The sequence below is a fragment of the Dipteris shenzhenensis genome, chromosome 15 (genome assembly GCF_047967505.1).
Source record: "Dipteris shenzhenensis isolate YYH24624 ecotype China chromosome 15, Dip_SZ_1.0, whole genome shotgun sequence".
NCBI classification, from domain to species: domain Eukaryota; kingdom Viridiplantae; phylum Streptophyta; class Polypodiopsida; order Gleicheniales; family Dipteridaceae; genus Dipteris; species Dipteris shenzhenensis.
In genome coordinates, this window is record NC_141610.1 from 6,061,768 (window position 1) to 6,075,901 (window position 14,134).

The 14,134-nt window shown below is 44.2% G+C and overlaps 1 protein-coding gene across 1 annotated transcript in view; it reads right to left on the reverse strand.

Moving 5' to 3' along the window:
• Positions 1-12,566, reverse strand: part of LOC147893260 (ATP-dependent zinc metalloprotease FTSH 7, chloroplastic-like) — a 31,681-nt gene extending 19,115 nt beyond the window's left edge. Inside the window, exons 1-11 of the mRNA XM_087385525.1 lie at positions 12,384-12,566; positions 11,899-12,141; positions 11,572-11,637; positions 11,339-11,470; positions 11,142-11,207; positions 10,844-11,044; positions 10,672-10,758; positions 10,275-10,388; positions 6,273-6,397; positions 6,025-6,133; positions 5,751-5,876 (exon numbers count right to left, since the gene is read on the reverse strand). Coding sequence (XP_087241651.1) covers positions 5,751-5,876; positions 6,025-6,133; positions 6,273-6,397; positions 10,275-10,388; positions 10,672-10,758; positions 10,844-11,044; positions 11,142-11,207; positions 11,339-11,470; positions 11,572-11,637; positions 11,899-12,141; positions 12,384-12,566 — 1,452 coding nt within the window. The remainder of the gene's footprint in view (positions 1-5,750; positions 5,877-6,024; positions 6,134-6,272; positions 6,398-10,274; positions 10,389-10,671; positions 10,759-10,843; positions 11,045-11,141; positions 11,208-11,338; positions 11,471-11,571; positions 11,638-11,898; positions 12,142-12,383) is intronic.
• Positions 12,567-14,134: the final 1,568 nt, after the last annotated feature.

Sequence of the window (14,134 nt, forward strand, 5' to 3'; positions counted from 1 at the left end):
GGGACACATGTCTGTTAAAGGAATGCAAGAACTATCACGTTTGGGTTATCTGCCGTCTCTTTCTTTTTCAAATTTGCCTACTTGTGATCATTGCATATTTGGCAAGCATTCTGTGACTCCTCATAAGAGGAGAACTCCCCAGAATAGAGCACCGCTTGATCTAGTGCACACTGATTTGTGTGAGATGCCACAGTTATCACTAGGGGGTGCAAAATATTTTATTACTTTCATTGATGATGCCACACGCAAAGTGTGGGTCTATTTCTTGAAGCATAAGGGCGATGCCTTAGATGCTTTCAAGAAGTTTGTCGCTCAGGTTGAGAATCGGACAGGTCATAGGCTGAAATGCCTCAGATCCGATAATGGGGGTGAGTATGTGTCACATGCTTTTGTGCAGTTTTGCCAAGCTAAGGGCATCAAACAGGAACTCACAGCCCCTCATAATGCATCTCAAAATGGTGCAAGTGAGCGGATGAATCGAACTATTCAGGAGAAGGTTCGATGTATGTTGTCTTATGCTGCATTACCCCATGGCTTTTGGGCAGAAGCCGTGCAAACAGCAGTTCACATTATTAACAGGTCGCCAAACAAGGCTTTGGAGTTGAAAGTGCCAGAGGAGGTGTGGTCTGGCAAACCACCTTCATATAAGCACTTACGTGTATTTGGCTGCGAGTGCTTTGCTCATGTACGCAAAGAACTGCGCACCAAACTGGATCCAAAGTCTATCAGATGCATCTTTATGGGTTATGGTGACGAAGGTGAAATGGGGTACAGGTTATGGGATCCCGTTAAACGGAAGATTATACGCAGCAATGATGTCATCTTTAAAGAGGATAGTGTACACAAGGAACCCGTGCAACCTGTGGAATACAGGAGGGTTATTTATGATGATGTTGGACAGCAAAGAATGCCCATTTATATGCAGCAGCAGGCTGCTGCAGATAACCCTGTTCAAGAGGGTATACAGGCTGAAAATCAGCCAGATAATTTTGCCAATGATGCACCACTGGATATGCCAGCAGATGGGGCTGTAGAACAGCCAGATATGGTGGTACAGCCACCCGTCATGCATGACGAACAGGCTGGACAGCAGCCTAATCCGGAACATTTTGTTAGGAGGAGTACCCGTGTACAACGGCCTCCTGCCAGGTTTGTTCCAAGAGCCAATAATGTGGCTGATTTTATCATGCTGACAGATTGTGGTGAACCTTCCAGCTTCAAGGAAGCTATGGAAAGAACACAGAAACAAAAGTGGGAGAAAGCCATGCAGTTAGAAATGGACTCCCTACTTCAAAATGATACATGGGACTTGGTGCAACTACCTGCAAGCAGAAAGGTTTTGCCATGCAAGTGGGTTTACAAAGTCAAAGTGGATTCAAATGCTTTACCGAGGTATAAGGCCAGGTTGGTTGCCAAGGGATTTAAGCAGGAGAAGGGCATTGACTTTGATGAGATATTTTCCCCTGTAGTCAAGATGACTACTTTGAGAGCAGTGTTAGCTCTTGTTGCTCATGACGACATGGATTTATGTCAGATGGATGTGAAGACAGCTTTTCTTCACGGAGATCTCCATGATGAGATCTATATGAGTCAGCCAGAGGGATATGCTGTTAAAGGGAAAGAGCAGCTTGTGTGTAAGCTCAAGAGGAGCTTGTATGGACTCAAGCAGGCGCCAAGAGAATGGTACAAGAAGTTTGATGCCTTCATGCAGTCCCAAGGGTATCATAGGTGTGAGACCGATCATTGCTTGTACACCAAACGGGCAAAGGATGGCAGTTTGATGCTACTCATTCTATATGTGGATGACATGCTTATTGCCAGTAAATCTCAGCATGAGATTAGTACTTTGAAGAAACAACTGCATAAGTCTTTTGACATGAAAGACTTGGGTGATGCAAATCATATTCTTGGCATGCGGATTACTCGTGACAGGTCCAAGGGACTTTTGTTTCTGTCACAAAAGGAGTACATTGACAAAGTACTGCAGCGGTTTAAAATGGAGGGGGGGAAGTCTATTAGTACCCCGTTGCCTCCACATTTAAAACTCAGCAGTAAGGACAGCCCCAGATCAGATGATGATAAGGCTGAAATGGCCAAGATTCCGTATGCATCTGCAGTTGGTTCTTTGATGTATGCCATGGTTGCTACTCGTCCGGATATTGCTTTTGCGGTGGGAGTCATCAGCAGGTATATGGCAAATCGAGGCAAGAGGCACTGGGAAGCAGTGAAAGGTGTCTTGAGGTATCTCAAGGGTACCAAAGACTTGTGCATATGCTATGGTAGGCAGGATGCATTGGTGCATGGTTTTACAGATTCAGACTATGCAGGGAATGCAGATAACCGGAAGTCTACTACCGGTTATATTTTCACATTTACAGGAGGTGCTATATCATGGGTGTCTCGGTTGCAGAAATGCATTGCACTGTCAACCACTGAAGCTGAATATGTTGCAGCCACTGAGGCTTGCAAGGAAGCAATATGGCTTACTCGGCTGGTGGGAGATTTGGGCATTACAAGAGATATGCCAGTTTTGCATTGTGATAGTCAGAGTGCTATCATGTTGGCAAAGAATCCGGTCTTTCATCAAAAGACCAAGCACATTGATGTGAAATATCATTTCATCAGGGAGGTACTAGAAGACAAGCGACTTGAGCTTGTGAAAGTGCACACTGATGATAATCCTGCAGATTTGCTCACTAAGAGCTTGCCTACAGAGCGGTTTGCACATTGCCGCCACATCATGGGATTAGGATAAGACCATTCTTATTTTATGGTCTTGTATACAGTAACTGTATATTGCTGTAATGTTTATTCTTTTCTCCCCTTTAGGCACATTGGCCTTTAGGTGGGAGGTTGTTGGGGTAAAGGCACATGAGTCTTACTCTCTCACTCACTCTCTCTCCCTTTGCTCTTCTTCCTGTTTCCTTCCCTCTCATGCAGGATCAAGAAAGATGATGGCACCTAGACCACTTCCAAATCAGAATTGAAATTGCAATGTTCTAGTCATTTCCAGCATCTCTTTTCTCTTCAGCCTGATCATTTGATACAAGTGAATGCAGCTAGGTCTCAATTTCTTATGCATGTCCAGCCCATATTGTCTCGGGAATAGGCTCATGCATTGGAGCAGCCTTTTATGCTTAGTGAACTGGATGATGCTTTGAGTCATCTACGTAAAAGCAGCTCTCCTGGTTGGGATGGTTTGACTGTCGAATTTTTCCGTGCATTTTGGGGTGATCTCAAGAACACTCTTATTCTAATGATCAATCATGCTTGGGCAGAACAATCTCTTCCTCCATCCTGGAAACATGGCTTGGTAATTGATTCCCAAAAAAAGGTTGTGTGAGACGATGGCTGATTGGCGGCCTATATCTCTCATGCCTGTTATTTAAAAACTCATCGCTAAAATGATTGTCCTCAGGGTTCGCTTCCTTTTGCAAGCAAGACTTCATCCTAGGCAGTATGGGTTTGTCCCCAGAAGGCACATCACTGACAATATCTCCAATGCTTTGCTTGCGATTGAGTATGCCAAATATTCTAAACAAGATGTTCTCATTCTGCAAGTAGACATTGCGAAAGCATTTGATACTGTCCATTGGGATTTTATTTCTCAGACTATGCATAAATTGGGATTTGGCCCTCGGCTCGTCCATATTATCTACTGGCTCTATTCTCAGGCCACGGCGCAGTGCCTGCTTGGTGGCGGATTGTCAAGAACTTGGACTATGACCCGCTCAGTGAGACAGGGATGCCCTCTTAGTTCCTTACTGTATGCCATTGCTACCCATCCGTTACTGTTGCACATGGACTATCTTGCAGACACAGGACAGCTTCATGGCTTGCAAATTCCAGGGGCACAGTCATTTCTTGCACAGGCATATGCTGATGATTCATACTTTATGCCCAGGAATTCTCAAAGTGACCTTTCTCATCTGATGCATGCACTGAATGACTTTGGTATAGCTGCTGGACTGCATATCAATTTTCAGAAATCAAAACTTCTAGCTATGAAAGAAGCTGATTGGCATGCACTTCTCTGGCCAGGCCACATTATCTCTTCCCATACTATTGTGAGGCATCTAGGCTACCCCATTGGCTGGAATATTACTCCGCAACACCAGCTCAAATGGGTGCTTCAAAGATCAACAAGAAGCTGGAATACTGGCATTTGTCCACTTGGCCTCTACATGTTCGACTTCGGATAGTACAATCCATCATTATGGCATATGTGCAATTCTATTTGCCTCTTCTTCCCTGGTCTATTAAGCAGTTGGCTTCCTATATGTCACAGGCTATGGAGATATTTTGGAAAAGCAAATCTCACAAAAAGGCTTTGCGGCTACTCCCAATGCAGTCTATTTGTTCACCCAAGACTCATGGGGGGCTGAATATTCTCAATCTCCAAATTCATATGTTGGCAAGAAAGAGCACTATGATTGCTGATTTCTTTCAGCAAAAACAGCCATGGGCTATTATGTTAGCAGCTATGTGTGGAAACATGACTTCCCATGCATATGGGCATTAGATTACAGATCACTGGGAAGCAATCATGACCACATTTCAGGGAAAAATTCCTGGTTGCCCTGTTTCTACTGCTTTTATTCATGATTGGAAGAGAATTCTTTCATATGCCAAATGGACAGGTGCTTCCTCTCATCATGGTAATTCTTTTCGCTTGGAAAGCATCCATTGGAGAAAGGTGTTTGAATCGCCTCTCGCTCTACAGGCACCTATTAAAGCATACAATCTCATGAAATTGGGCATAAGATTTGTTGGCGATGTTGTGGATCAACAAGGATGTATGCTTTCATTTCCACAAGCTTGCAGGACATTCTCCTTGGGACTGCATCATAGGTCCATTTGGAAAACACTTTCAACTATGTTGCAGCCATTTATTCCGGTTCCTCCACTATTTGTACAGGACAGATTACTGGACTGGAATTTGACTTCCTTACCTCCTGCTACGCATACGCTTTCAATGCATAATCTGACCTCCTCGAAGGTCTACAAATTTCTTATTCCACCGCCATGGATTGACAAGCATGCCAACACTCTTTGGAACTTGGATAGGCCTTTATCTTGGTGGCAATCACGACTCATGAAAATCTGGAAAGCCAAATTGCCATTAAAACAAAGGCTTTCCTTTTGGAGATGTATAGTGGGAGCTTTTTCCATTGGGGTGAAATTGGCAGCACGTCGCATTGCTCCCTCTTCTTGCCCCCGTTGCTCTCATCACCGCGAGACAGTTCCTCACCTCTTATGGTCTTGCCCACACTCTCGCATATTGATCACTCATGTTTCCCATTTGCTGCGGCTTCGGTTTCCCTCTATCCGATTTGGGAAACTCTTCTGGATGTTTGGATGCTTCGCATCTCAGATGTCTCCATTCCTCCTCTTCTTTCACTGGACTTGCTTTTGGGTACTATGGACCATTTGGACACAGAGACTGCATTCCAGGATGGGTCAACAGTTTTCTCAGACATATATTTTCTTCAGAATGTCTCTCAAGCAATCTTTATATGATAGTTTTGCTGCAAGAGACTTGGATGCTACTAGCCTTGAAGTGTTTTCTCACTGTTTTTGAGTTCTTTCATTGGGCTCTCCTTTGGAGTCTAATGTCATGTACATTGATTTTATGTTAATATAGTCATCTGCTTTCACCAAAAAAAAAAAAGTGTGTGTGTGTGTGTGTGTGTGTGTGTGTGTGAGAGAGAGAGAGCATGAAATTTCCACAAAAAGGACCAAGAATGCACCTGAACTCGCATATGTCCAGGAATAATGTTGGAGATGGCTGTTCCGACAACTGCATGACCTACTTCATGTCGAGCAACAACTCCTCTCTCACTTGGATGTAAGATTGACCGTTTTTTCTCTATCCCCTAAAATGAAGGTAGCATCCAGTGGGTGATTTTAGAATACAAATGACTTTACATAAGCTTATGCTCAACTCACCTCGGCAATTGAACTTGAGATCCCCCCAGGCAATTGCAGAAAACTAAACATGGGCAGAGATTTATAATCACTCACTCCAGAAGCTCGTTCAACAGCAGATTGAAAGTCCTCCTTGTCAACTTTATCCTTCTTTGCACGGCCTGCTAGAAGGGCTGCTTCATTTACTATGTTGGCAAGATCAGCCCTGTCATCACATAACGCATTTATACCATTCACATATGGAAGAGAAAAAGACCTTTAGACACATGCACACATGCACAAATGCACGCCATTTACCATTCAAAATATTCAGATATTATGAGTAGAAAATATTAAGTAAGTACCCAGTAAAGCCAGAGGTTGCAGCAGCTACAAATTGAAGATCAACGCTTTCAGCCAGAGGCACTTGCTTCTTCCTTACATGGACTTGGAGAATCTCCTCTCTTCCTTTTTTGTCAGGAGGCTGTACCTATCGATGATAGACACAGCAAACAGCACCTAATGAAACCTCTGTCCCACAGATATTCATGATTATAGATAACCGAAATGCATATCTGTCCAGCAACAGTGAGGCTTGAAGACAAATGTATTATTATGGAACGAATAAAAATAGTTTCAGAATGTATCCACAAAAAAAGTAAGGAAAGCTCCTAGTTTATGAGGTGTAGACTGTATATGACCCAGAAGCTTTAGTTGAGACCTTTACAGTCATAAAACTGCTCTTATGCATAAAAACATCAACAGCATTGCCAAAAATGTGAAGAGGAAAAATTGCAAAGGAAAGGGGAATAGGAAAAAAAAGGGGAGGAGGTGTTCATCAAATGCAATCTGTAATACTGTTTTGAGCTCACATCAAAACTGGAACTGAGGTGACAGTATTGGTGCAGTGAGGTTTGATGGCAGCAGATCCTCATGGGGCCATTATTTGAGGACTCTTCTGTGATGCGCTTTTGATTAAGGTTGTAAGAGGGGGTAGAATATCTTGTGCATGGTGTGGACACGCGTCATGGCTGCTGGACAACACAATGGTATTGGTCCAAGCATGAAAGCAAGCAGTTATTGGCTGGTTTAGGCGGTTCCCAACACATGCTTGACACTTGGTGAATTCCAGTATAGCAAGGCGGTGCTCTATGGCTACAAAGTTCGTGAAGGGTGAGACTGTTGATTCTCTTTATCCCATCAGCTCGATGAGAGTCATCTAATGCATGTACAAAAGAAGCTGCTCGAGTTTCATGTCTGTAGGGTCTCTAGAATGCATACTGTTACCAGCAGTGTGCGGATTTGTATGTGTGAGAGCATATGTTTATACTATGGTCTACACGCCAATACAGCCACACAACTCCTTGCCTGTCTCGAGAGCATGTGGCAGCTGACTTAGCTGCCTGCACTCATGCTGTACTCTGCCCGCTCACAGACAAAGGTGGAGCCTATGCTCCATGATTGGGGTCAATTATGCCAAAGCCCAATATCCCATTAGGCAAAACTAAAAATTCATAATCCCAAAATAAAACGTGATAGGCAAGTTTAAAGGTTTTGTAGACACATAATAAACAATATCAGTAGTACATAAATGGATGTAGACACAAAATAAACAATATTAGTAGTACATAAATGGATGTACATTGCATACACATGTAGGTATAAGCATTAAATTGCTGGTAGTTAGAACAAATACATATGAAGAGATGCCAAAGAAGTGAACATATTCAGGAATTTTAGTTTCCAATATGTTGCAAGTTTAATTAAGCATGCCTTTTGGAAAGTCTGTATAGTGCTTATTGAGAAAGTTCCTCTCAAACTTCAGTACTTCTGTTAGAATAATTGAGGCTAGCTTCTAACAGCCTAACCGTAGCAGCAGAATAACTTGGAGATCGAACAGCCATGATCTTATAGATGAGTTTGTGCAGCAATGTGGACAGCTAAAGTACCATGTATAAATGACACATCCGGGAAGTCTGTGCAGCAATGTGGACAGCTGAAGTACCATGTATAAATGACACTTCAAAAGGACAAATTTTAGTATAATGTGAACCCTCAGTGTACCCTGCTCTGCCTAGTACCAAAAAAGCCCTTCTAGCTGCTCCCATAACCATGCTGCGGCCGTGTCCTCTTAAGAATGCTCAGCGCTTCCAGTAGTTGAGAAGTCTATGGGATGAGGGGGTGGCCTTCCCCCCTCACTTTAAACTGGCCAACTGGCACTTTGATCTGACCGAATAGCTTCGTGCACCCTGGCCCACTGATCCGTCTAGCTACCTACATGCCCTGCCTTACTGGCCAACCAGTGACCAGTCCAGGGCTTTCTTGGCCCTCCATGCAGCCCCAGACGCCTCACATGCTTGGACACATCTGCTGTCCACACAGCAGCCTGTTTGCTGCCCACATCGCAGTCCACATAGTCATTAGACATGACACTTTTTCTTCTCAGATCTTTCCATGCAGTGCCTAAGCATCGTGCTCACATGGCATCTCTCACACCCTTATCTGTTGAAGGTGTCCTGCTCCAATGACGACCTCATTTTGGGTGGGGATCACAAGAGTGGCAGTGACCCTTTTAACACAAACTTCATCTCTTTTCTTGTGTCAACATTATCTTTCTTCATTATTAGCACTCTCAAAGCAAAGCACTTTCCATTGTGCTACTGCATTGCTCCTCTCCTATAGTTTGGAGCATTCTGTGATAGCTTTGAATGTGTCAATAGGTCCTCGCATTTTTCTGATAGCAATGCATTACCCGATCCTTGTCTTGGCCTTCCCTCTATGTGTCAACAGACCACAGACAATGTTTAGTCACGGTCACAAAGGGTTCTGGAGGTTTTACTGCAAGAGAAATCAGTAGAGGAGATCGGGCCCTCTCTGAAGGGTCGATTATCATCTGCTCATGTCCTTTCATCATATAGGTCACTAAGGGATAAAGTTTTGTGGTCATACAAGTCGGGAAAATCAGTGGGCCCTCTCTGAAGGTTTGATTATCATCTGCTCGTGTCCTTTCATCATATAGGTCACTAAGGGATAAAGTTTTGTGGTCATACAAGTCGGGAAAATGTCTCTTAAGAGAGATGAAGAGCCAAACAATCCCTCTACTGAGAATTTTCTCACTAGATGCTCCTTCATCGAACTAGTTAGGACTTCAGAACAAGAAAATTTTGATGTGAAATTTCGACCTTAGTCCTAAGGGACTCGTACTGACTTTTAAAAACAATGGACCAAGCTTGGACCATTCAGGCTAACTCACCCATAGCAAACAATGGATGCTGTGACCTAGGTCATGGTTACACAATTCAGGCTAAAAGGCCCCCGGTATGGTTCCTATGACCAGGTCTTTAGGTCATGATTACACAGTTCAGGCTGATGACCTTCCAAATAATTCCAATCCAATATATACCTAGATGAATCCAGGAACATTCCCAAAACATAGTGCAGTTTCAATCTCACGATAGTCACTCATAAGATTGAAAACCATAAACTCCATGACGCATAGCAAGGATTAGCTACTATGACATCCCCACTGAGGTCATCAGCTCCCAACAATGGGTGTAGACCATTGTATAAAAATATGCTCTCACACATACAAATCCACACATACTTGAGCATCCATTTATACAATGTCGGCACTCCGGAGGTGAAGGGCAGACTCAACCATGACGAAGGCTAGCACTAAAGGAGAAGGCTAATCAAATAGTTGTCCAGTATCTCTTCATTCATAGTAGCCCAATATCTCTTCATTCATAGTAGTCCAATATCTCTTCATTCAAGCTATAATTGCTTGTGAAGTCTAAACGATTTCATTTTAGTCTCTCCCAAACGAGCATCTAAATCTAGCTGATAGAGCAACGCACCATTTAAGATAGAAAGAATTATCACAATACCAGCAGGCCGCAACTTGGACGAAAACTTCACAAGGTGAAATTTGCATGTCTAACTACTATAACATCCCCACTGACGTCATCAGCACCCAACAGTGGGTGTAGACCATCGTATAAAAATATGCTCTCACACATACAAATCCACACACCCACACATACTTGAGCATCCATTTATACAAAGTCTTCATATTGAGTTTATGTCGGCACTCCGGAGGTGAAGGGAAGACTCAGCCATGACGAAGGCTAGCACTAAAGGAGAAGGCTAATCAAAAAGTAGTCCAATATCTCTTCATTCAAAAGCTACAACTGCTTGTCAAGTCTAAACGATTTCGTTTTAGTCTCTCCCAAACGAGCACCTAATATTGAAATGCATTCACAAGTTCTCAGAGTTTGAATCATTATGGCAGCAAGCTTGTAATCTAGGGAGAAGCTCTCTCTTATACCCAAAGGTTTTAAACAGCACTTCTAACTTTAGAACAGTACCGTGACAATACGATCAAACCGACCAGGGCGCCTCAAAGCAGGGTCCAAAACATCAGCTCGGTTTGTAGCTGCAAGCACCATGACCTTAGGGCTGCTCTCAAAACCATCTAGCTCCTGCAAATGGAATATATGAAAGTAGCTGTTGAAACCAATGAGCATTATGTCTACCCGAGTTGGACCACAATAAGCATTACCCTTCTTGTTCTTTAAAATGTAATACGAATATAAGTTGCCTCCCTTTACTTTGCTGGACTATCCACTAATCAAATAGATATCGTTAAGACTTTTGCTCATGTATAGAAGAAATTCTTTGAGAGAGAATCAGAATGCTTTCGGGGAGCAACAGAGGTAACATGGTGATCGTTGAGCTGACTTTTATGCTTAAAAGAGTGCTAACCGTGAGCAACTGGTTCAGGGTCTGCTCACGCTCATCATTGCCAAAGCTCAGAAGGCGACCATCTCGCCCTTTGGTAACAGCATCGATCTGCCAGCATCCCATTGGAACATAGGTCACCAGCAGTCATTTTGAGAGTGGAAACAATAAGTGAAAAGGATGCTCTGCGACCCACCTCATCAATAAAAAGGATAGATGGAGCCTCCTTTTTTGCTCTGGCAAAAAGATCTCTAACACGAGAAGCCCCCGTCCCAACATAGAGCTCAACAAACTCGCTACCTGAGCAGCTGATAAATGGGACGTCTGCCTCCCCAGCAACAGCTTTTGCCATCAAAGTTTTCCCTGTTCCAGGGGGTCCAATCTGTGTTGCAATATTCTAGAGAAATCTATAAAATATCCATCTCGTAACGGAGAAGAAATTAAAGAAAGTGTTGCTCCTAGATTTAGCTTGCGGATTCTGAAATTAACTGTACCAGCAGGATTCCTCTAGGAGGCTGGGCACCGAGTCGAATATAACGTTCTGGGTTCCTCAGAAAGTCCTATTACATGCCAAAACCCAGGATCAAGAATGATTCCCACAAGTAGAGAACTGATGGGTTGCAACTTCTTGACTAGCGATACAACTGAGACATCCGACATAGACTTTGATTGTGAGAACATGCTAACAAACCACAACTTCCTCGAGCTCCTCCTTAGCTTCATCAACACCTGCAACGTCTGCAAAAGTAGTGGACTCTCTTTGTGCTTTCTCCCTGCCAAGTTTAGAGTACGTTTTTCCAATATGCATCCAACCGTTTGATCGCTGAAAGCCCAGAAGGTTTAGCGCTTTAAGTATGCGGGCGGTCAGTCCCAATAACGTCATTCAAAAGCTCCTTAAACAAATGAAAATTTTTGATGTCATACCTGAGAGAAGACTGAAAATTTTTGTGAAGACAGAACGACTAGAAGACCCACGTATAAAAATGCTAGCTGCAAATCGTAACGAAGCCCGGACATCAAGGCCATGCACCAGATAAATCTAAAACAGAAACCACCATTGGAGAAAGAACACGACCATCCAATCCGTTGACGTTCGTGCAAGTCGATAAACTTGGATTTCCATTGTGTAAACTTCTATACGAACGTCCTTTTTGAGTGGTGCCAACAGGGCAATAAATATACGTAATTAATCGACGGTGGGCCGGATGCAAGAACGATCAGTGATTGCGCAGGATTTATAAGGAAACTTACCCCAGAGGAGTTAATAAAGTTTGTGGTTCTTTTGTCGGGCGCTCGAAACTCAACCCCATCACCAATCATTTTCTCGTAAGGGGTAACCATGTCTCTTGGCTTGATAGTTGTGTAGAGGATTTTTCTAGAGGGAAGACTCAACTGCTCAACTCCAAAAAATTCCCCTTCCGGATCAATTAGGACACTACTGTATTCTTCTTTGCTCGCTCCTCCCTCCAATTCCTGCACTCCGGTCGAGGAAGTCTGTACATTTGTGCGGAGAGAGTATGTAAAATGCACTCCATCTATTTCCACACTTTTAACGTGGCCCCGCTGAATTCTATCTACAAATTCGCTGAAAGCAACATTGACGTGCGAAGTGGATATACTATATTCCGAAAAGTATCCGATTCTCCTCTCACTACATGTGATTGGAACAACAAGACCCATGACCCGCATGAACAGGAATGCAATGCTAAGCTGGAGCAACAATGCCCACAACTCACGGTCCTCCCTGGTAGGCTTCGGTTTCCTTGGCCAATCCCAGTCCCAGCCCCAGTTTGGCCTTCTCCGCTTCTTTGAGCTACCGCGTTCAGGACGTGAAAATTGCGAATTTGGGCTGCTGCTCGAGGCGCTCGGGTGATCGTTCTGAGCGTGTTTGCAATCCGAGCTATCCAACCCGCGGTCATCCCCGTTCGCAGGGGAGGAGAGAGGGGGTGAGCTGGCAGGGTGAGAAGAGCGCTGCGTCGGCGTCTCACGGGAGCGTGGACGGAAGCGAGAATGGGCTGGGAAGAGGCGGATGAAATGCTGGCAGAAGGCGGGGAGCTGGCGGCGGTGGTGAGGGAAGAGGAGGCGGAAGGGGGGAGGGGAAAGGGAGGGGGGGAGGAGAGGGAAAGGGAGAGGGGGGAGGGAAGGAAGAGCCATAGCCATGGGCATAGCCAAGCAATGGTGCTGCAGGGAAGCAGCTGCATTCTTCTTCTTGAGGGAAGAAGAAGGTGATGAAGAGAGTGTGAGCGAGTGTACAAGAGGACGGCTCACGTACACACACACTATTAAATCTCTCCCCATCATTATTATATCTTATCTTTTTTTTTGCTTATATCATTCGGTCAACCCGTGTTTACACCACCTCCCTGCATCGCGCCTTGGGCCCGGAAGGCTTGCCCCCTGGACACCTGGCAACCTGCTCTGATGGAGAAGTCAAGGCAGGGCAATGAGGACGAAAATGCTAGTTCGGCATTTTTCCTGCCACTCGGGCTGGTTCAGCCCTTGTAGCTGATCCCGTCTTACAAACTTGACACGCCCAAAGATCATCAATTCTAATCGACTCGCACAATTGGAACGCCTGCTAGCACCTTCTTGCAAATCCAATTGGCAAGCAGACACCTAGCCACAAACCAGGTTTGTGGTTGTTTTTGGGCTCATAAGCAAGAGTTTTCAAAGAGTTCTCTACCAGTGTCCAAACTCTACACCTCAAAAACTTGATGTCTCAGCAAGGCAATGCTGGGTTTTTTTTTAGCCTCTCCTTGGAGGGTGGGGTTCGTAAAAAAACCGTGTGCTCATCAAATGCAATCATTACAAAAATAATTGTCTGCATGAATGTTTGAACTAGCAACCAAATTTTACAATGACTTAAAATTTTGCAAACCATAGTGTCACATGAACAAGCCTTATGTATATATAATTGACGTTGTTCTCCCTCCAAACGAGAGTCTCTCTCTGCACGTGTCAACTTCACAAAGCTTGGTTTTTAAAAACCGAAGAAGTGGTGTGATCAAAGTGAGGGTTCTGGGGAGAGCTAGGAATCCCTCCACTGGTAGCTCCCTCACTGAAATCCATGGTTTCCCTCCCTTTAGAGTCCTTCCTCTGGATTCCACCTTGCCCCTCCTCACAACTTGGAGCAGGCCTCTGCTCCCATGGAACACAACAGAGAAGGTTGAAGAGCAGGAAGCAACAACTATCATCACCGGGTCTACTACTCCTTGCAGACCCCACATCAACAGCCCTAAGGATGCCTCAAGTGAATGCCTTCCCTCTCTCTTCACTACTTCCTCGCATCGTATCAAACTTGACCACCGTCAATCACTCCCCCTCTGTTGCATTGAATTTTGATGAATTTTGCCTCTTTGGTGAGGTTCAAAGAACACTTGAGCCTTGATGCACAACTAGAGTAAGAGCTTCTGCATTGTGTCACAGGAATGCACATGTCCCCTACTAGTTGATTCAATAGGTCCCCAAGTTGAATAATTTTAGAAAT